Source organism: Geotrypetes seraphini, chromosome 4 (assembly GCF_902459505.1).
Source record: "Geotrypetes seraphini chromosome 4, aGeoSer1.1, whole genome shotgun sequence".
Taxonomy (NCBI): Eukaryota; Metazoa; Chordata; class Amphibia; order Gymnophiona; family Dermophiidae; genus Geotrypetes; species Geotrypetes seraphini.
In genome coordinates, this window is record NC_047087.1 from 235,691,961 (window position 1) to 235,714,819 (window position 22,859).

General features: G+C 42.7%; 1 protein-coding gene across 4 annotated transcripts in view; it reads right to left on the reverse strand.

The window, feature by feature from the left end:
* Window positions 1-22,859, reverse strand: part of WDFY4 (WDFY family member 4) — a 613,830-nt gene that overhangs the window by 352,075 nt on the left and 238,896 nt on the right. For all 4 annotated transcript variants that reach the window (XM_033941175.1, XM_033941176.1, XM_033941173.1 and 1 more), the window contains exons 25-30: window positions 19,552-19,625; window positions 17,371-17,532; window positions 14,410-14,501; window positions 9,488-9,587; window positions 6,840-7,045; window positions 1,428-1,597 (exon numbers count right to left, since the gene is read on the reverse strand). In XM_033941175.1, coding sequence (XP_033797066.1) covers window positions 1,428-1,597; window positions 6,840-7,045; window positions 9,488-9,587; window positions 14,410-14,501; window positions 17,371-17,532; window positions 19,552-19,625 — 804 coding nt within the window. The remainder of the gene's footprint in view (window positions 1-1,427; window positions 1,598-6,839; window positions 7,046-9,487; window positions 9,588-14,409; window positions 14,502-17,370; window positions 17,533-19,551; window positions 19,626-22,859) is intronic.

Here is a 22,859-nt window from a genome sequence, read left to right on the forward strand (position 1 = left end):
CTGAAGCATCCCAGGATGCACTGGGAAGGGAAAGGCCCGACATTGTGAAGAGGCGGTCCTGTCGGCTGGAGGGAGTAGGCATCCCTCCGGCTAGCCAAACTAAGAAGGCATGGGGGGGGAGGGTGTCAGGGAGTGGAGTGCTGGAGTGGAGGGTTCAGGTCTAGAGGGATGGTGTCATGGGTTCAGAGGGTGGCCTGCTGGCAGGAGGGAGTGGGCATCCCTCTTGCCAGGGGACTTTGAGGGGGGGTGGTTGGGGATGTCACAGAGTGTGGGTTTTGGCATGGCAGCGGAAGGGATGGGGCACCCTTCCTTCCACAGACAGAGTCGTGTGGGGGTTCAGAGGTTCCAAAGGGAGGGAGTGGATATCCCTCCTGCTAGGGGACTTTAAGGGGGGGTTTAGAGGTGGTGGAAGGAGGGATTGGGCATCCCTCCTGCAATGGACAGTGTTGGGTGGTAGTTCTGGAGTGGCGGCAGGAGGGAGTGGGCGGCGATGGTGTTTGGGGGTTCCCTGCTGCAGCTGCTCAGCTGATCATCGCAGGGAGATTTTCTAGCTGCGATCAACTTAGGTAGGGAGAACGAGAGGGCACTCTCTAAAATTGAAAGGGGATAGATTCCGTACGAACATAAGGAAGTTCTTCTTCACCCAGAGAATGGTAGAAAACTGGAACGCTCTTCCAGAGTTTGTCATTGAGGAAAACACCCTCCAGAGATTCAAGACAAAGTTAGACAAGTTCCTGCTGAACCAGAACGCATACAGGTAGGGCTAGTCTCAGTTAGGGAGATGGTATTTGACCAGAGGGCCGCCGCGTGAGTGGACTGCTGGGCACGATGGACCACTGGTCTGACCCAGCAGCGGCAATTCTCATGTTCTTATGTTATGTTCTTATGACTGTGTGTTAAGAAAAGGAACAGAAACCCCACAAAAAATCCAACAAAGAGAGAACAAGTAGGGAGTGGGACAGAACACATCAACCTGGGGACAAACAAATCTTTATTTTTATAAATGCAAAATAAATACAAGAGCACATAAATAAGAGCACATGTATAAAAAGTCCTATGGACGTAATGTCCTTATATTGAAAGGACATTACGTTCATAAGATTTTTTATTTATGTGCTCTTGTATTTATTTTGAATTTATAAAAATAAAGATTTGTTTGTCCCAAGGTTGACGTGTTCTATCTCACTCCCCACTTGTTAAGCTATGAATATACATGCCAGCCTCCCAGCTCCTAAATGCAGCGGGTAATGGTAGTTAGATGAAGGAAACCTCCATCAGTAAGAAAATATAGCTTTTGTATCATAGGGAAAACAACCTTTTTGATGCAAAGGAAGTAGAAAATGTCTCTACAGGGCAAAAGGACAATTAAATTTGTCAGTATCTTTCATGTATTTCTACATGAATTTGTGTCTTTTTTGGTTACTTACTTGGCATTCCCCACTTGGCTCATCCAAATGACTCTGCAAGAAGAGCCCCAACACCAGCGGATAAATTTCCAGAATGTGAATATGATGACGCAGCAGACCTTGCAGTATTGCAAATCCAGAAAGCAACTGGATGCTTTCCTCAACTTTTACAGGATGACATTTTAGGTTGTCTAATAGGAACAAAAGAAGAGCATATGAAAAGATAGCATATACTGTAAAAACTAATGGTGCTGCCATTCTGCTTTCGGTTGGCATACCTCAGGGCTCAGTCCTGGGACCTCTTCTTTTCTCCTTCTACATTTCCTTCCTTGATGGTCTAATCTTCTCCCATGGCTTCCAATATCATCTCTATGATGATGACTCACATATCTATCTCCAAAATTTCTATGGGAAGACAGACCCGAGTTTCAGCCTGCCTGTCTGACACTGCTACCTGGATGTCTTGCCGCCATCTAAAATTAAACAAGGCAAACCTGCCTCTCCCCTTCCTCAGTTCTCTATTTCAGTAGATAACACTCTCATCCTCCCTGTCTCTTTAGCTCGCAACCTTGGGGTCATCTTTAACTCATCCCTCTCCTTCTCTTTGCATATCCAACAGACTGCCAAAACTTGTCATTTCTTTCTATACAATGTGGCTAAAATCCAGACCATCCTTTCTGAGCATGCTGCCAAGACCCTCATTCACGCTCTTATCACCTCTGACCTAGATTACTGCAATGTGCTTGTCACGGGTCTTCCACTAAGCTATCTCTCTTCCATTCAATCTGCTCAGAATTCTGCTGCATGCCTCAAGGTTGTTATTCTCCTTAAGTCACTTCATTGGCTCCCTCTCTGCTTCCACATACAGTTCAAACTCCTTTCACTGACCTACAAGTGTATTCATTCTGCGGCTTCTCAATAACTCTTCTCTCTTATCTCTCCATATACTCCGAACTGGGAACTCCGTTCTTCAGGTAAATCTCTCTTGACTGTACCCTTCTCCTCTACAGGTGACTCGGTACAACGGGCTCCGTCTTTGGCGGTATTCAAGTCCAGGCTGAAGACCCACTTTTTCGAAACTGCGTTTAAGTCTTAACCCTACCAATTTGTAAAGCACCACATTTGTTTGTCATTCCCTCTGTAGCCCCCTACACTCTCTGCCTCTTCTCCCTTTGCATTTCCCCACATGAACAGCACATATTGAAATACCATTTCTGTCCAGTGTGTCTTTCATAATTAGATTGTAAACTCTTTCGAGCAGGGACTGTCTCTTATGTGTTTAATGTACAGCACTGCATGCATCTGGTAGCAGTATATAAATAATAAATAGTAGTAGTAGTCTGCCCCTGTTTCCAGGATCTGCTTTCTTCAAGTTCATTCTACAGGATAGCTACTGAATGTGAATCTTGATAGAACTTATAAATACAACAGGAAAGAAAAGTTGCCAGATATCAAACTGACTTTCTGGACATATCCAGGGACTTTTTAAGCCTCTGAATGCCGCTGTACGCCCAGAGCTAAAAGGGGTGTATCTGGAAGAGTGGTTAGGGCAGGATGTGGGCCAACCTAGACTTAGTCATCCTGCAGGGATAATCAAAGGTTTCACGAAACTTTCTGGACATAAGTTATACATTATGACTTAGATAATGGAAAAGCAAGTATAAGTGGCAAAAAGGTATCCAAAGTGACCAGATAACCACTACAGAGACAATGTAAAGACTCCCACACACTCCCCCAGTGATCACTGAATCCCCCTCACATTGCCACAAATATCAGAATAAAAACATATCTGTTTCCGGAACATCAACAACTACTATAGGAAAGTCTAGTAGAACTGCATACAGGTATCTTAAGTAGCATGGGGGGGGGGGGGCTAATGAACTATAGAGAGGAGGACTCAGGCCCATAAGCCACTCTAACCACTACATTCATGATGGAAAATGTGAGCCCACCAAACCCCCTTCAAACCCTACTGTACTGCCTTATAGGTGGCACCTGCAGCCATAAAGGCAACTGGGATTGTAGGCAGGTGGGTATAGTGTGTTTGGGGGGGCTCACCATCACCTATAAGGGAGTTCTGGTGAGATGTTTATATGGCACTCTTTTTATGAAGTTCACAGCAATGCCCTGTAAGGTGCTCCACTGCTCTATTGCCATGTCTGGGTGGCCAATCCATCACAATGCTGGCCCCTCCCACATCCAAATTGCCTTGTTCTGGGTATTTGGGACTTAGACAAATTTTTGGTCGGAAATGTGGTATAAAGTTAGATGTTCTAGCGGTCTGGATGATCAACCGCTTGGACGTCCAGATGGATGATTTTTGAAAAAAAAAATTTTAGACATATTTTTCAAAAATGGACATTTTCCCACTGCTGACTTTGGGTGTCTAGCACCATATATTCGAATCAGAATAAGATGTTTCTTTTGATTATGCCTCTCTCTCTGTTTAGATAAACAATCCCTCCCACCATAATCCCCCTGTTCACTACCTCCTATCCTGTCCTAATGAATAAGCATACTTCTCCAAATTCCAGTCTGTGGGGTTCCAGAGCAAAGTTCTTTTGACAAAGGGTTCCCCAACTGGTACCCCCAGTGCTTAATGACTTTTTGTACAGGTTTGGAAATTGAACAACTGGTTCAGAGATGGAATGACTACGTGATAGGGAATTTCCAACAATTTTCTTCTTTGTTTCTCTTCAAGATGCCAAGTCATAATGATCATCACATGGTCTAAAATAGCATAAGGGCCAATTTCCGATGAGCCAATATTTCCTAGATTAACAGATGATGTTAATAGGTAATCTATTCTAGATTGTGTTGAATGTACCCAGGATAAATGAGTAAAATCTTGCTCCATGGTATGTAGAACCTGCCAAATATCAATCAAGTCATAGAATTGACAAAAAAACTGGGAGCCCCCTCGGGGATGAGATCATATCCATGCCCAAGGAACGTATCTATCCATCAGTGGGTCCCAAGCCATATTGAAATTGCTTCCTATAAGAATTCGGAGATGGGCTGCATTTAGAAATAGCTTGTACAGTTTCTTGTACTGTAAAATGGGACAACACCACTCTGGTACTCCAAGACCAAGTGTCCAGCTTGGGCATTACACTGGACGCTAGTCTGACTCTTTCAACACAAATCTCCAAGGTAGTATCCTCCTCCTTCTACTACTTATGGCAACTAAAGCTCATCCGCCATTACTACTACTTACGGCAACTAAATGCTGCAATTTTAAAACACCCTATGTCCAGTAAGTATTTCCAAATCTGTATGTTAAGACTATACTGTAAAAGCTGAAATTTATACATCTATGTACACCAAGTTTGTTTTTTCCACCAAAGTTTGTCCTGCTTATACTGTGAATAAATAAAGCCCATCCTCCGTTACTTCACTGATTCTGACTTCACCCAGTTGTTATATGCCTTTGTTTCATCCTGCCTGGACTATTGCAATGGTCTTTACACCGGTCTACCGGACAAAGAGCATAACCGTCTACAAAGAGTCCAAAATGTTGCAGTGCGACTCCTAAAAAACCTTAGCCCTTTCGACCATATCTCCCCAGCACTGATCCAGATCCACTGGCTCCCAATACAACAATGCAATATCTTCAAACAAGTAATATTAGCATTTAAATGCTTTCATGATATGACACCTGACTATATAGCGAATAAACTCCCAATATACCACTCTCAGTGGTCCCTCCATTCGCAACAGGAACTCAGACTTTACAACCCTCCAGCAAACAGCCTCCACCGGGAGACAGCCCGAAAGCTATCACATTCCTGTAGCATACCTAAATTATGGAATCAACTCCCTCCTGCCATTAGGGCAACTGAGAACCTACTGACTTTCCGGATCAATTCTGGTCTCAAACTTTGACAGACCTTTCTTCAACATACCTTACCTCAGAATACCTGTATCTGCTAACCAGTTCACTGCAGATATTTTAATACCCATTCGTGAATCTATGATTTATTTTTCTTAGATTCTGCAAAGCATGTGTTCTTAATCACATTCTCTATAAGTTGTAAGTTATTGATTCTATAGCTTTGTGTTTTGAACCTGTAGCATGTTATTAACTCTGTAATGTACGTATCTCTGTTCCTGAAAACTTTGTGTATGTATCCTTGTAACCTGTTCTGTCAGCGATTCTCGGCGAACTAAACATACAGGCATTTTGTTGTTACCTTCAGTTTTTTGTGGTATATTTTACACCTTATTTACCATGGACCCCTGACAAAGATTTGTCCGAAACACGGACCGTGTTGGGTCCCTAAATTGGTAAAAAGGTTTTAATTTCTGCATTTTAATTTTGGTACAATAAATTTTGCCTGCATCTTGTACATAGTCTGCAGTTTTTGTTTGTTGTTTCTCCTGGGGAGGACAGGCATAAAAATGAATAAATCCATAAAAGGACTTATTGTATTAGTTAGGTGCATAGATACTGCATAAAAGCAGAGACTGAGATGGGCCTCTAGTTACCTGACAATATATAATGCCCTTCTGGTTCATTAACCAAAACTTTTACTTTATCTACAGTACCTTTCCATATTAGGATTGCCACTTCACATCTTTTGCATACTGTTGGCTCCGTCACACATTCTCCAACCCACCATCTATGCAATTTCTGATGTTCGCTGACAGAAAAGTGTGTCTCTCATATTTAAAAAAATCCCTATATCTGCCTGTTGTTTCTCCAGTGTTTGTAAAATTTTTGAAAATTTAATCGGGAAGTTATTGCAAAATTACATACACAAAATTACATAAAATATACATACATACACAAAATTACATAAAACACAAATATGTAAAAATATCAAGATCTTGATGTGTTGCATTTATGCACTTATTTTCTGTGAAAAGCCCTCTAGGGTGATTGGAGACAGTTTCTTATTTCTTCTGAAACTTGATATTTGGGGCAAGCTTGGGGGTAGGGCGATCTCCTTGGGACTGCTATTTCTTTTCATAGGTTAGAACTTCAAAGAGTGCCAGGCCTATTGTACCAGAACTCAGCGAACTATTTATAAACAGGAGGCACACCTTCCAACTTCTAAGCAGCGAAGCTTACTATACTGTATTCTGTAAGTTGTGCGTTACTCCACCCATGTGAACACCTCCTTGCAGTTACCTACTATGTCAAATAAGCACACCCTTACACAACAGGGCATAGTTGATTTGCTGTCACTTATGCGCATAAGTGCACACGTACTCACAAAAGTGCAGATACTTTGTTCATTTACTTGTGCAAGTTGTGGGTACATACAAGAGTCCAGTTATAGAATTGCCTGCTCTCTTGTTCATAGCCCAATTTTTTAGATTCAAAGAATCATCAGACAGACACATTCCTGAAGAAACTGGACAGTCATGACACCGAGCTGATCAAATTATACATAAATCATCGCCTCACATCAGATTTTTTTTACATACCCATTATAACATCCAGCTCTGCCTTGTTGTTTTCTATCCAGGATCCTGCTGGCAGCCATTCTTTGAACTTGACCATTATGGTAGGAATGTAGAGGAAGCTCACCAGTAACTTCATCCCGAGTACTACTGTATCAGGATGCAGATGATCTTGTATAAACAGCAGAAACCAATCATATCCTAAGGCCATAAATGTGTCTTCTTGTTGCCTGGGCAAGACAGTAAAATATTTTTTAAAATATTATTTTGGCTTAGCAGGGTTAGTAATTCTGCAGATTCTTGAGAGCTGTTTTAGCGGCTGCAAAAATTGACACTGAATGCCACTCTACAAACAGTGCTGCGAGTTCAACAATGTTTATAGATGAAGGGATCCATACTTAACTTTTAGGCACAAGGATTTGCACCAGCTTAAACTTGGTGTATATCTTCATACCTAGTTTAAGCTGGTGTAAATCAAGATTAGCTTATTCTAAAAAAAAAGCTATAATAAACACACAGGCACCTCAGTCTCTTCTGTCCCTTTGAAGTTAAAACTTGTTCCTTCTCAGGAATCTTTCCTATCTTTAACAATCCTGCAATTCCTACACATAAATAATTGTTACTACGTTTCTAGGGCCCATCTGGACTAACACCCACAAACGTCTCAGTCTCTTATTTTTTGTGCTCTTTTTCATTTTGTGTTTTTCTTCCTTGATTAGACATCACATGACCGGTCATGAAAAGGGTAAGCAAGCCACCTGTGACCCTGAGAGATGCAGAGAAATATACTCCCTATGCATCAATCATGACCCAGCCAATTAAGGTGCCAATTTAAGTTCTGTCAGTAACAGAAAATTACACAATCCAGAGTTTGACTAGGCACATGAAAGGGATTAACAAAAAACAAAGGAAGGTTTATAATTTAACCTTGGCTACACTAAAAGGTTATGTGAACTAATGAATATGCATTTTCTTACTTTGTACATGACTGAGAAACTTATAAAAACTAAACTCCTAGTTTCAGCAAAGGGGAGATCTCGCCTTCTCTGACACACACGTGCACTTGTGTGGTGGTAGGGTGACACCTCCCTAGGGTGAACTCTGTTCTTCAGTCTTACATAAAATGTCTCTGGGCCAGGATTACAGATCCCCAACTCTGTCTTTTGCTTTTGCTAAATCATCTTGAGGTAACTTTACGTCTTATATGATTAGTGCTCTTCTCTATTTTGGATAACCTTTTTTCCTATCAGATTTAGCTAACCAGAATGAAGAGGAGAATAAAGAGAAGTATATATTAGAGAATGACACGGGGACAAATTTGTCCCCATCCCAGCGGGAACTCATTTTCCCGTCCTGTCTCTGCCCATTCCTGCAAGCTCCATTTCCATCTGCACAAGCCTCAAACACTTTAATATCATAAGTGTTCGAGACTTGTGTGGTTAAGGCAGAGCTTACAGGAATGTGACTGGGACAAAACTCGAGGGGACGGGACAGGGAAACTGAGTTCCTCAGAGGAGGGGGACAAATTTGTCCCTATGTCATTCTCTAGTATATAACCATGCATGATATAGTGTGAATGTATTTCTTTGGTACTAGGTGTGATTGAGATAAGTGTCTGGGACAAGAAGACAACTCCAAGGCTTCATTTGTCCTCTGAAGGAATATTGTAGGAACTCAGACACACTCCAGAGGTCAAATAGAAAAGTAGAAAATGGTTGTATAATGATTCATGCCAAGATGGAAAAAATAAAGAATTATATGAGAGCTAAAAATCTTTGTTTCTTAAATTTTTCCATCACTCATTACCTATCTCCGTTGGAGCTATTAAGAATGTATATGAGGGAGATTTTGCAATATTCTAATGTGGATACCTTTGAGCCTGATAACCTCTTTTACATTCTGAGGGCTTCTAAGGAGGTGGTAGATGAGGGGTAAATAGATAAATTAGTATCGCCAGACAGTTTGGATCTGTCTCATTTTCTTGAGTCATCTAAGGACACAATTACAAAACATGCTACACTCTTGGTAGCTTTCAAAACAGAACTAGAGAAACAGGTTATTTTGAAGTTGTACTTTACTAAGAAACAAGCTCTGTTTTGTGGCCAAAGAGTGTTAATATTTCCTTATGTTTCTAAGCAGACTGAGATAAAGAGGAAGCAGTTTCTATTGCTCAGGCCCAAGGCCTTAATGGTAAGTGCAACCTTCTTCTTAAAATTCCCCTGTAAATGTCTTATTTCATTTGCAAGTGACAAATATGTGTTTCTGGACCCAGTCCAGTTAGAAGATTTTCTTAGAGATAAACCTTTGCAGATAGTTTCTTAAATTATAATTTTTTTGCTGGAGAACGTAATTGATGATTTAAAGAATGTGCCACATCTCTTTGCCTGCCAAGATGTTAAACTTTGTTACTTTATCTTCTTTTTTAGCTTTGGCACTCTCGGCCATTTAATGTGGACTTGATCATTGATAAACTATTGCCTTTGACTTTATTTGATGAGCATTTATATGCTATGTTTGAACTGGATATACTTGTGTTTTTGTTATGTAAATGTAACAAATAAATCAATAATAAAAAAAGTAGAAAAATTTAAGATTCTGTATAGGTATTTATTATCGACTAAAAGCAAAATCTACAACGTGAATCATTTTGAACACTGTTACACTTTACTTACTCGACAGACAGATGAACTTTGTCTGAATATAATAAATCTAACAGCATCTTCAATAACTGGTTTCGTAACCAGATTGTTCTTCCAGATGTTTGGCTTAGGGCTACAAAATCAGAGGGAAATAACAAAAGTACTGGTATTAATCTAGAGTCAATAAACAACCTTGATCACACAAAACCTGCAATCAGAATTTGTTCTCAAAAGCCGTATGCATAAAAAGCAGCATGAAAAAAAAAACTACTTTAGGTCTGGGGCATCCATCAGAGGCAGTCACTTGCAAAAATAAGCAATTTTAAAGCAGCAAAAAGGAGTTTAAAATCAGATTGCTAAAAATCCAAGATGGGTGTCGTCAATAAAATCACGCCATAAATTGGCCATTGGAGCTAAATGCAAAAACAAAAAAAGCGATTTTAGGGTTTTAGAGGAGGGAGAATGGGATACTAACTCCAGAAACCTTTAAAACTCAAAACTCCAGCCTCCCCTCCATCATGTTCCCTATAGACAATGGGAGTACTCACTTTAACTTCTAGTGCCCATTTGTCTGAATCAGTGTGGCTGCCGCGAAAGGATTTCTGCCTTAGAAATTGCTCAGACCTCAACTGTCAATGGAATTTTTCTGATTGCCGGACAGATGGACCAAGACCACCAACTTCCATGCAACGATGGGGGAAGAAATAATGCAGCCAACTCCCTGATACCCCTAGGGTTCTTACTCAGGTGCCACACAGCCTGCACTCATGCCTCTGATAAAATCTACAGGCATGAGTGTCCCAGAAGGACATAACCCCGACCTCCTGAAGGGACCCAAAGCAGGCTGACTCCATAGGTACTCTGTGAGACTAGCTTGGGAGCAGCAGTCCTCCCATATGGGACTGCATCCTTTCCCTGGCAGAGTATGCCTGAGCAGGATTCCTCTGAGCACCGAAGCCACGAAGAATTTCAAATATCTGATGGAAAAAACACACCCCAAAATAATCAAGAAAAGCAGAGCAGAGCAAAACACACCTTCTGAGTTTGCTTGCAGAATGAATAACTGAGGAGGGTGCTGGGCTCCACTGCAGAAGGGGAGGAGTTTTAAGTTGTTAAAGTGATACCCTTCTGCAGTTCGCAGGAAATGGGAATCAACAACTACAGTACAGACTCCTGTATATCCACCATAGAAGGACAAGCTTTTTCTTTTTACCATTTTTGATGTCCAGTAGATAGCATAATGCCTCGTAGATAGCATTATGCCTCATAGATTTGCAATGATTGAAAAATGTACTAGACCAGCTGTATGTGTGTGAATTGAGTTATTTGCATATATATTGGACAAAAGGGAAAGGGGGTGAGGATGGGATTTGATATGCCATCTTTCTGTGGTTACAATCAAAGTGGTTAGCATATTATATACAGGCACTTATTTTGTACCTAAGGCAATGAAGGGTTGAGTGACATAGGGTTAGAGCTATAGGGAGGAGAGGCCTAGAGGTCCGAACTACAACCTCATCACCCCGAGGTTGTGGGTTCAAGCCCAGTACTACTCCCTGTGACCCTGGGCAAGTCCCTGTTGCCCCAGGTACATTAGGTAGATTGTGAGTTCACACAGACAGATAGGGAAAAATGCTTGAGTACCTGAATGCAAAAACCACTTAGACTATCCCTATCGATAAGTGGTATATAAGTAATAAATAAACTTGGAAAATTTGCCCAAGGTCATAAAGAGTTGCAGTGGGAATTCAACCTAGTTCCCCATGTTCTCACACTACTGTACTAACCATTAGGTTACTTCTCCACTCCACTTGCATCCAGATTTTTCTGAGCACATCTTATATATTTTAAGAAAGCAAAAGAATTTTCTTTTACCAAACCAGTGTTTAGATTTGTTAGTATTCTGTACATTTATGTATGCATGTGACACATGTGTAAATGTAAGCACTTGATTTATATAACTGCACTTTAAATATACAGCACCTTGTGTTAAATCCAACATGAATAAACAGAATTAACAGAGTAAACAGAATTATTTTTTTTATACAATGAAAATGTGCTTGTCCTTCAAACTGCCCTGTCTGTGTTTTCCCTGCTGAAATGCCACAAGCTGCTCCGACTATCTGTTAGCTACTAGTAAATTTAATTTAGCTATTAGCAGCTGCTGGGGTAAACAGCAGGATGCCATAGTTAGCCACAAACTGCAGTTTAATACTGCTGATACTGTATACAGATATTTGTTAGCTTAATAAGATGTATATTTGATCAGCAAGCATGGTATCCTATGTACATGTAATCATTATTTACACTAATTTAAATTTCTTCCAATTCATAGGTTTAGTTTAGAAATTTTCCATTGTTGCACAGTGGTTAAAGCTACAGTCTCAGCACCCTGCCTGAGTCACACCCCTCTGACTCAGCACTTAAGCAATGACTGAAACTCAAATGGAATTCTTTTCAAGTTTGCTTGTGCCAAATAAAAATATTTGGAGTGCACTGTGAAACATAAAGGCTCATTTCACATAGAATACTGAGACTGGAATTGAGATGTCCTTGTCATCTGGTATTTTTTTTTAAATAAAAGGTTCCGCTGAATGAAGAGCCATTTGTAAAAAAATATCTATACAGATGTGCAAAAGTGCATGTGTATTTTCTAGCACACACAGTGGAATCTGTCGCTGCACAAATCTACACATGGAAAAATGGGTGACAAACTCAGCAGCTTCCATGTGCAAGGACTGGCATTAACAGTAACATTTTCATGTGGATGCAGTGATTTTACAACTTCCACAAGCAAATGGTGCTTCTCCCACATGTAGCTATTCTATTTTACAATTAAGTAGTGAGACACAATCCCTCCCACCCCTCATTTTAGAAGTAGAAGAAGCAAGGGATTAAGGGGAATTACTCCTTCAATCCTTCAAGTAAGGCTCAGGCTGAAACAAGAACTTTTAAAAAATATGTGCATTGTCTCTATGCTGGTACAAAACCCAACATGAACATTTTTTTTTCTCATATACATGTATTCCCAAACCACGTTCCCTTAAAATCTCTGTGTGGAGTGTATTTCCGCATTAAATAGCATCTTTCAGAAATCACTATTTATACAGGTATGCAATCTACAGATGTCAAAGCTGCTATTTGCACACTTAGACGTTTGTAAAATAACCACATTAGATTGTGATTTGCAAAGATAGATAATCTAAAGCAGTGGGCCCCAACCCTGTCCCGGAGGACCACTAACTACCGTATTTTCGCGGATATAACGCGCACCGTTGTAAAACGCGCACAGGGGTATAGCGCGCATAAATCACGAAGATATGTAAAAAAACTTTTCTATACCGCGCTCAGGCATATAACGCGCATGCTGCCCGACTCTCCTTTCGCCCGCCCTGACTTTCCGTGCGCTGTCCCGACTCTCCGTTCACCCCCCCTGACTTCCGTGCACTGTCCTCCCTTGAAGTCCTGTCCCCCCTTGAAGGTCTGTCCCCATCCTGAAAGCCTGATGCCTCCCCCCGACGTCCGATACATCCCCCCCCCCCGGCAGGACCACTCGCACCCTCACCCCGAAGGACCGCCGACTCCCCAACAATATCGGGCCAGGAGGGAGCCCAAACCCTCCTGGCCACGGCGACCCCCTAACCCCACCCCGCACTACATTACGGGCAGGAGGGATCCCAGGCCCTCCTGCCCTCGACGCAAACCCCCCTCCCCCCCAGCCGACCCGCGACCCCCCTGGCCGACCCCCACGACCCCCCCACCCCCCTTCCCCGTACCTTTGGAAGTTGGCCGGACAGACGGGAGCCAAACCCGCCTGTCCGGCAGGCAGCCAACGAAGGAATGAGGCCGGATTGGCCCATCCGTCCTAAAGCTCCGCCTACTGGTGGGGCCTAAGGCGCGTGGGCCAATCAGAATAGGCCCTGGAGCCTTAGGTCCCACCTGGGGGCGCGGCCTGAGACACATGGTCGGGTTTGGCCCATGTGCCTCAGGCCGCGCCCCCAGGTGGGACCTAAGGCTCCAGGGCCTATTCTGATTGGCCCACGCGCCTTAGGCCCCACCAGTAGGCGGAGCTTTAGGACGGATGGGCCAATCCGGCCTCATTCCTTCGTTGGCTGCCTGCCGGACAGGCGGGTTTGGCTCCCGTCTGTCCGGCCAACTTCCAAAGGTACGGGGAAGGGGGGTGGGGGGGTCGTGGGGGTCGGCCAGGGGGGGCGCGGGTCGGCTGGGGGGGGGGGGGGTTTGCGTCGAGGGCAGGAGGGCCTGGGATCCCTCCTGCCCGTAATGTAGTGCGGGGTGGGGTTAGGGGGTCGCCGTGGCCAGGAGGGTTTGGGCTCCCTCCTGGCCCGATATTGTTGGGGAGTCGGCGGTCCTTCGGGGTGAGGGTGCGAGTGGTCCTGCCGGGGGGGGGGATGTATCGGACGTCGGGGAGTCGGCCGGGCAAGAGGGCTTGGGCTCCCTCTTGCTCCGATCGTGGATGCGGGTGCGGGTGGGAGCGCGTGCGAGCGGTCGTTCGGGGTGGGGGTGCGAGCGGTCCTGCTGGGGGGGTGAATCGGGCGTCGGGCGGGGTGGGAACTATGTAAAAAAACTTTTCTATACCGCGCTCAGGCATATAACGCGCGAGGGGTATGCGCGGTACGTAAAATCACGTATAACGCGCGCGTTATATCCGCGAAAATACGGTAGTCGGGGCAGATCTGCATTCCTATCATCTTCATTATGTGCAAATCTCTTTCATGCATATTTATTAGGGCTATCCTGAAAACCTGTCTGGCTAGTGGTCCTCCAGGACAGGGTTGGGAACCACTGATCTAAAGGGCATTATTTTAAACAAGCAGCTTGCAGACTTCCGGAAGCTGGTGGCAGACCTATCAAATTCTACCAAGAATGTTCATCAGGTCAGTGGCTGGTGGTTAACAGATAAAGAGAGAGAAAAAAAAAGAAAAAAAAAAGTTTACCTTCATTTGATAAATTAGATACTCTTTCCAAACAAATCTGGTTCTCTTTCACAGAAGGCGGTTTCAATGTATAAACAAGAAATAATCCAATTCTTTGAGAAAGAGAGAAAACTTGGTGATAACATATTGCTATTATCAATTTAGGCTACATATCCTATTAACTGTCTTTCCCAAAGTCCTCAATATCCTCTTTTTATTTTTCTTATGGTTATACGATTCATAGTTTGACGGCGGTAGTCAAATTCAGTTCATTGATACAGCCACTTACAAAGGGTCCTTTTATTAAGCTGAGCAGAAAGTGGCCTTAGCATGCCCTTAAGTGAGTTTTTTTCCCTGCACAAAAGGGCCATTTTTACCACAGTCAGAAACTGGCTGATTTCCCATTTTCCTTACTAATGGCCATGCGCTAAAGTTGCCTTTAAAAAATTAGTACATGAACACTTATCCACAGCAAAGGCTCACACACTAGCCCTGTGCACAGGCATAAGGGAATGTGGTAGGGAAGTTCTGGAAGCCAAATTTAGGCTCATAGTTAGGAAGCTAAAATCCAGAACCTTCAGGCTAGCATTTTCAGAAGCGCTCACCGTTCCATGCTCAGTTATCCACGAGACAGGCAGAGCTCCAAAGTCTCAATGCATGGATAAAATAATGGTGCAGGGAGGAGGATTTTAGATTTGTTAGGAACTGGGCAACATTCTAGGGAAGGGGGAGCCTATTCCACAAAGATGGCTCCTCCATAGCTAGGGTGGAACCAGGCTGCATGTTATAATGCCCCTGTATCGCTCCATGGTGTGGTCGCTGCATCTCAGAAAAGATATAGCGCAGTTAGAAAAGATACAGAGAAGGGCGACAAAAATGATAAAAGGATTGGGATAACTTCCCTAAGAGAAAATGGATTCTTCAGCTTGGAGAAGAAATTGCTCAGGGGATATACGACATGGGTCTATAAAATACTGAGTGGAGTGGAATGGATAGATGTGAATCACTTGTTTACTCCTTCCAAAAATGCTAGGACTAGGAGACATAAAGCAACAAAAGAGAGGGGAAAAGTCCAACCTTGTCTGCAGAAAAAACACCAACCGGAAAACAAACAAAACAATTGCAGATATGTACAAGATGCAGGCAAAATTTATTGTGACAAAACAAAAAGTATAATAAAAACCCTTTTACCAAACAAGGGACCCGACACGGTCCGTGTTTCGGACAAACCTTCGTCAGGGGTCCATGGTAAAAAAGGATAAAAAAATATGCCACAAATTATGTAGAGTAAACTATCATAAACCAAAAAGACTAGTACGCCGAGATTCGCCAACATTCTTGAGATGCTTTACAGCAGTTGGCAAATCTCAGCGTACTAGTCTTTTTGGTTTATGATAGTTTACTCTACATAATTTGTGGCATATTTTTTATCCTTTTTTACCATGGACCCCTGACAAAGGTTTGTCCGAAACACGGACCGTGTTGGGTCCCTTGTTTGGTAAAAGGGTTTTTATTATACTTTTTGTTTTGTCACAATAAATTTTGCCTGCATCTTGTACATATCTGCAGTTGTTTTGTTTGTTTTCAGGACTAGGAGACATGCAATGAAGTTAATAAGTGGTAGATTTAAAAGAACCAAGGGAAAATATTTTTTTCACTCAACGTGTAATTAAACTCTGAATTTCACTGCCAGAGAATGTGGTGAAAGCAGTAAGCTTAGTGGGATTTTAAAAAAGGTTTGGATATCTTCCTAAAAGAAAAGTCCATTAGCCATTATTAAGATGGATTTGGGGAAATCCACTGCTTATTTCTAGGATAGGCAGCATAAAATCTGTTTTACTCTTTGGAATTTGGTGACTTAAGATTGGCCACTGTTGGAAACAGGATACTGGGCATGATGAACTTTTGGTCTGTCCCAGTGTGGAAACTCTTATGTTTTTATGTTCCAACTGATAGATTAGGATAAAATACTAGGGGGACCTACAAGGGACAGTAGAGAAGCAGATAGAAGCTGGGTGGGGGATGGGGGTTAAAGCGTTTTTACTGTTGAGGGGAGGGAGTAAAGCCATAGACCTCACCTAACATTTTATATTGTCTTTTGTTTCTAGTCATTTAGGGGTCCTTTTACTAAGCTGTGGTAAAAAATGGTCTTTCCTGAGCTATGGTCATTTTTACAGCCGCTATAAAATAGTCAGTTTTCCTATATTTTGAATTAACAGCCATGCTCTAATTTTACCATCAGCACATTGCCATTATAAATATTAGTGCATGAGCACTTACTGACACCTAGTTTTATAGGCGTTAAGGGCTCTTATGCTAATCAATTAGCTCATGGCAATGTAGATGTGGTAACTGATAAGTACAGAAACATCTACTTTCTGCCCCTCCAGACATGCCTCCTTCCAGAAAAATTTTACAATAATTTTTAACACACAGATCCAAAACAATGCAGGAAACCTGACCGCAGTAATCTATTTTAACCTGTGGTAAACACACACTAACACCTACCATGGCTTAGTAAAAGGACCCCTTTGTTTCTTTTAAGTACTAAAACTAAATGATACCAGTACGAAGCGAAACTGAAACTAAGGGCTCCTTTTATTAAACTACGGTAGAGCATTTTACCACGGTAAATGCTCCAACGTTTATTCAATTCCTATGAGCATTGGAGCATTTATCTTCTCAGCCCATGGTAAGAAGCTCTACCACGGTTTATTAAAAGCCTGGGTTACCATATGGCTTCAGAAAAAGGTGGACGGATTGTAAATCTGGGTTTAACTTCCATTGCTTTTAATGGAAGTAAAGTCCAGATGTCTCTACATGTCCTCCATATTTCCATTGCTTTCAGTAGAAGTAAAACCCGTAAGTCTCAATCCGTCCTCCTTTTTCTGGAGCCATATGGTAACTCTAGTAAAAGCCAGCTTAAATAAGATAACTGAGAAAAAAAAGGGGGCAGTAACTGCCCCCAATTACATTTCTTACCTAAGAATATCCTGGATGTTGAAGTAGCCTGTCAACAAATGGGTAAGCACTGTGCATATGCTGGTGACCTTTGTCTGAGGTAAATTGGGTTCATTCAAAAGAAAGAGAAGCTTGGGTACCACTTGCATCTGATGTGCCAGTTCAGCATTTAAACATCCATATCTATTGAAAAGGGGAAAAAAATATTAAAAGCCCGTGTTCACTTTAATTTCTGTCATGCCATAAACAACTTATGTGTTCGATATGTAACTGACACCATTTTGCTATCAGTCAACATGAGTGTAAACATTCTTATTTGAGGACAAGCAGGCAGCATATTCTCACAAGTGGGTGATGTCATCCATGGAGCCCAGTACGGACAGTGAAAAAGTGTGCTATCACTTTAAAAATCTCAAGAATGACCTTACTGCACATGTGCAAGTGCTTTCCTGCCCAACATCGACTCACAGGACCTTCAGTTCTTAGTTTTCCATGGAACAGAGAAACTCCACTGTTTCTCTAGTGTGTGTATTTTGTACATGTATTTTGTGCGGTGTTTTTTGTACTTTCCCATTATTTTAGCCATAGTTTCCCTTTCTTTTCAAATGGAAATTTTCAGTTGTTGATTAATTTTTGATTTTGGGCTTACGGACCCTTTTCAGGCTGTTCTCAGACCGGGAGTGTCAACTCCTTTTTGGTATACCATCTACTCGGACCATTGTGTTCTTTGGCCTTGCGTTGGTATTTTTTTCCTTCCATGTCCAAGGCACTGAGCGACTTCAAGCGGTGTACTTGGTGTCACAAGGCCATTTTGGGCAAGGATACATATAATTTGTGTCTCCGGTGCTTAGGTCCTCAACATTGAGATAGTTTTTGCAAAAGAGGTCACTTAAGGCCAGGAAATTACAGTCTGAGATGGAAGTGAACGACTATGTTCCTGGATTCTGAAACATGAGAGCCCGGTGACTTGGACCCGCTGAGAAACCACAGCGTGTTCTGTATATCTGGCTGCAGTGTGTTCTGTAATCTGTTCCATGTCCACTTAAAACTGCAGCCCCCCCCCCTTTGTTTTGACCTCGCTTGTGTGGTCTGCGTAAGCATCTGGATCGCTCTGCAGCAATCCGTGGGGTCGGTGTGGGGCATGCCTCTGATCAAATAATTTGCATGAGGACTGTTTAGTGAATCAGTTGCCCAGCAAGTCTCGGCTACAGATCAGCCAACAAAGGTGAGCTTAGTGAATCTAGGGCTAAATTCACTAAGGCTACGGATCGGATCCGTGAACGATCTGATCCGATCCGTGGCCGGGGGGTTGATTCAGATCAGAATCACGCTGCCAACCGACCGCACGGAATGCTCTCCAGTGATCCTAATGCATGTGCAGAACATCTTCTTTGCCTGTAGATGGTCTGCGAATGCTCTGGCCCTCCGTGCCCGGCAGAGCTGGAAACATTACTTTTTTACTTTACTTTATTTCGTGAGCCTGTGGTTTTAACCCGTGGGTTAAAACCACAAACTTGCACTGCGGGGAAGGGCAGGAGAGTCGGGCCAGAGAGCAGGGTGACGAGTCACGGCCACTGGATCGATCAAGGGCTGTCTCGGGGGCCTGTATGTCAAAGCCACGGCTGGTCACCTGAAGTTCACTGGCAGGGTTAAGGCTTTGATTAGCAGAATTGGGGCAGAGAGCAGAAGAAGCAGAAACGGGACAGAGAGCAGGAGATCGGGGAAGAGAGCAGGAGAAGCAAATCAGGGCAGAGAGCAGCAGAAGCAGAATCAGGGCAGAGAGCAGGAGAATTGGGGCAGAGATCAGGGTTTTTGCTCAAGTCGCTTGTTTTTGGATCGGACAGCGCAGTCAGTGTGCCTTCTTTAGTTTAGTGAATTGTGTCATTTCTACTTTGCATGCGTGGATCGGATAGGAGGATGATCGGCCACGAGGTTAGTGAATCGGGTCGGAGGAAAATCGGGTTGCAAAGTGGTCGGGACATGATCGGTGTCCCTAGTGAATCTAGCCCATAGCCCTTAGTTTTTCTGTTATGGCTTCATCTGCCCTAAGAACCCTTTTTCTCACTTGATCATCAAATGGTCCAATCAACCCCCTCACCCTGTGATAATCCTGAAAATCTGATAGACTGGGTGTACCTCCAGAAAAAGATGGACATGCACTGCTTTAAGAAAATACTCTGTAATGTCAGACTGTGTTCTCACCTTTTATCTTTGAAGATAACAATAAGATGTGAAAAGAGAACAAGGTCCAGATTGTCTGGCGCAATCAACCAAAGCTGAAAAGCAAAGTAATAAGGATGAAAATTCATGGATATAATATTTCATTTACTCAACTGCTAATTTAAAAAAATACTAACTACTGGAGACAGAGACTTGAACACTTTTTCTACTCACGTATATACCATATACCGTATACGTATATACTGTATTTCCCCACATATAGGCCATCCCTCTGCTGCATCCATGTATAGGCCGCAGAAAAGGGCGGCCTATGTTTAAAAAATGGAAGATAAGCCGCCCCATGGTATTAGCTGCAACATATCTTCCAGTACCTCACCTGCCTTTTACATTCTTCCTCCCACCCCCGGTACATTTTTCGTAAGCCCACTCGCGAGAACTGTCCTCAGCCACTCAGCAAGCGGTGCGGAGGCAGGCCAGATGCCGAAGAGATTGTAGTTTCCCTGCACCGCTGGAGATCCGAGCCACGTGCCAGAAAGGGGGCATATGAAAATGGTACCGGGGTGGGGGGTGGGGATGATTTAAAATGTTTAACTAGGCCGCGCCCCATACATGAGTTTGTAAAACCCTATATATATGGCCTATATATGGGGAAATATGGTAATATTCCATGACTGTTCAAGTACTGTGCTCATTTTTTTCTATATACAACATATTTGGGAGCTGATAAAATCACAGAGTAAAAATTAGCCTTTAGTGCTGTTTTTTTCATAACAATCACGCAAAAAAAAAAGTTTACTTCTAATATAATATGATACTGATAAGTAATGCAATCTGAACTTAAAAATAAATCAGTACAAAAATCTGTATATTAAGAACTGAAATAAAATAAAAATTAATTAAAATGATTAATTTTTATTTTGCTACTACACTTCCACCTCTGTATTCGCAGGGGTTAGGGGCAGAGCCGGCCTGCGAATATGGAAAAACTGTGAATAATATTCGGGACGGTTCTACCCTTATCCCCCGCTATTTTTAGCGTTGTAAGCCCCCCCTTAAGCCTTACCTGGTGGTCTAGCGGGTTTTCAAACAGGAGCAATCTTCCCACTCTCCTGCCCTGTGCAGATCGCTCACAGGAAATGGCTGCCTTGAGCTCCCGTAGTCTCTCGAGCCATTTCCTGTGGGCGATCTGCACGGAAAACCCGCTAGACCACCAGGTAAGGCTTACGTGGGCAGGCTTAAGGGGCTAAAAATATCCCAAAAAATTAAAAAAAAAATTTCTGGTCAAGAATCATGAATAATCGAATCCGTAGATACAGAATTCGCAAATACGGAGGGGGAAGTGTATATTAATTTCAGTTGATAAGAACCAAAGTTAAATTTAATACAACTCACTGATGTGTGTTTACCACAGCAAAAAAAGGCCTCACTTCAGGACGTGCTCAGATGTCCCACAGTAATTTTGTGATCAGTGCATAATTCTCATGCTCTACAATCAGGGTATCAAACTCAATCACATTAAGGGGTCCTTTTACAAAGTCGTGCTAGTGGTTTTATCGCAAACACTGGATTAGCGCGCACTAGCTAGAAATCTACCGCCTGCGGCAGCTTTGTAAAAGGAGCACTAAGGGGCCAAAATCCAAAACACAGGCTAAGTCATGGGCCAGACCCCGCCCCATAATAGTACTAATTGTAACACCATTTTTTCCATTCATTTTTCATATATACACACACAATATAATCTTATTAACACATAATGGTAATGGTTAACCACAAAATTAAACTAAACAAAGCACACTGTATGCTTCTCAACATTCATTCCTACCAGAACACAGATAACTGCTATGCAAATACAGGACCAAAAACTAAAAGTACTAATATATAAAAAAGAAACCCTAAGATTCAAGAGTCTGCATGCAGTACAACCTACCAGAACACAGATAACCCCTATGCAAATATGTGACCACAAACTAAAATACTAATATATACAAACGAAACCCTAAGATTCAAGACTCTGCATGCAGTACAATGACCCCCAGAGAAAAAAAAAACAAATGTATTTCTTCCTGAGCACTGCAAAATATAGACAGCAGATTAAAATTCTCAAAATTGACACAATTCAAACACTAAATTGAAAATAAAATCATTACCCCTATCTTTGTTGTCTCCCTCCCTCTGTGCTGTGTCTCCCTCCGGCAGGTGTCTTACCTTCTTGCTGGCTCCCACGTGGCCGTTTTATGCGGTCCGCGGTCCAATGCCCATGGTGTTATCTTGTGGCCGTCTCCCTCCTCCTCACTGCCACAGTGTGCACAAAGCCGCATCCTGTGCCTGAACCAGAAGCCTTCTCTCTGACATCACAACGTCAGAGGGAATGCTTCTGGATGAGGCACGGGACGAAGTAGGAGTGTGGCTTTGTGCACACTGTGGCAGTGAGGAGGAGGAGGGAGCTGGCCTCAAGATAACACCGGGGGGATTCAGCCCGTGGGCCTTGAGTTTGACACCTGTGCACTAAAAAATAGATTTTATATTTTAGTTCTGGGTTATGTCAGGGGACAGAGAGTATGCATTTTCTGTGCTAATCGGTTAGCTCAGCTACACTGTTGCGTGCTCATTATCGTGTAATTAGTGCTTGAGCCCTTACTGCTTACAAAATGTGTGGCATTAGGGGCTCACATGCTAATGGTCAAGCACTAATGGGGGAATTAGTGTATATCTATTAATTAAAAAAAAACAGAAAGACAGCTATTTTACCCATGTGGAAAAAATAGCCTTATTGTGTTGAATGACCTGTGTAAGGATACACTAAAGTCACTTTTTACCATAATTTAGTTAAAGAGCTCCTAAATTTTAGCTCTTTAGCTAAGGGATCCCAAATGTATGACCAATTTTACCCTAGAAGCTTAAGTCTCATGCTCCACACACAGGAACCTCAAGTCTGAAGCTACACATCTAAGAAGACAAAGTCTAGAGCAGTGGTTCCCAACCCTGTCCTGGAGGACCACCAGGCCAATCGGGTTTTCGGGATAGCCCTAATGAATATGCATGGAGCAGATTTGCATGCCTGTCACTTCCATTATATGCAAATCTCTCTCATGCATATTCATTAGGGCTAGCCTGACAACCCGATTGGCCTGGTGGTCTTCCAGGATAGGGTTGGGAACCACTGGTCTAGAGCTCCTGCAAAAAAGTCTCAGATGAGAGAGCCTCACAAGTCCCCATTCTAGCTTCCCCACTCACTAGCTTTTATCCTTAACATATCAACCTACTTAACTTACCCATCCATTGAGTCTCCCAACACAATAACATGCCCCATTAACTCTCTAGACCAGGAG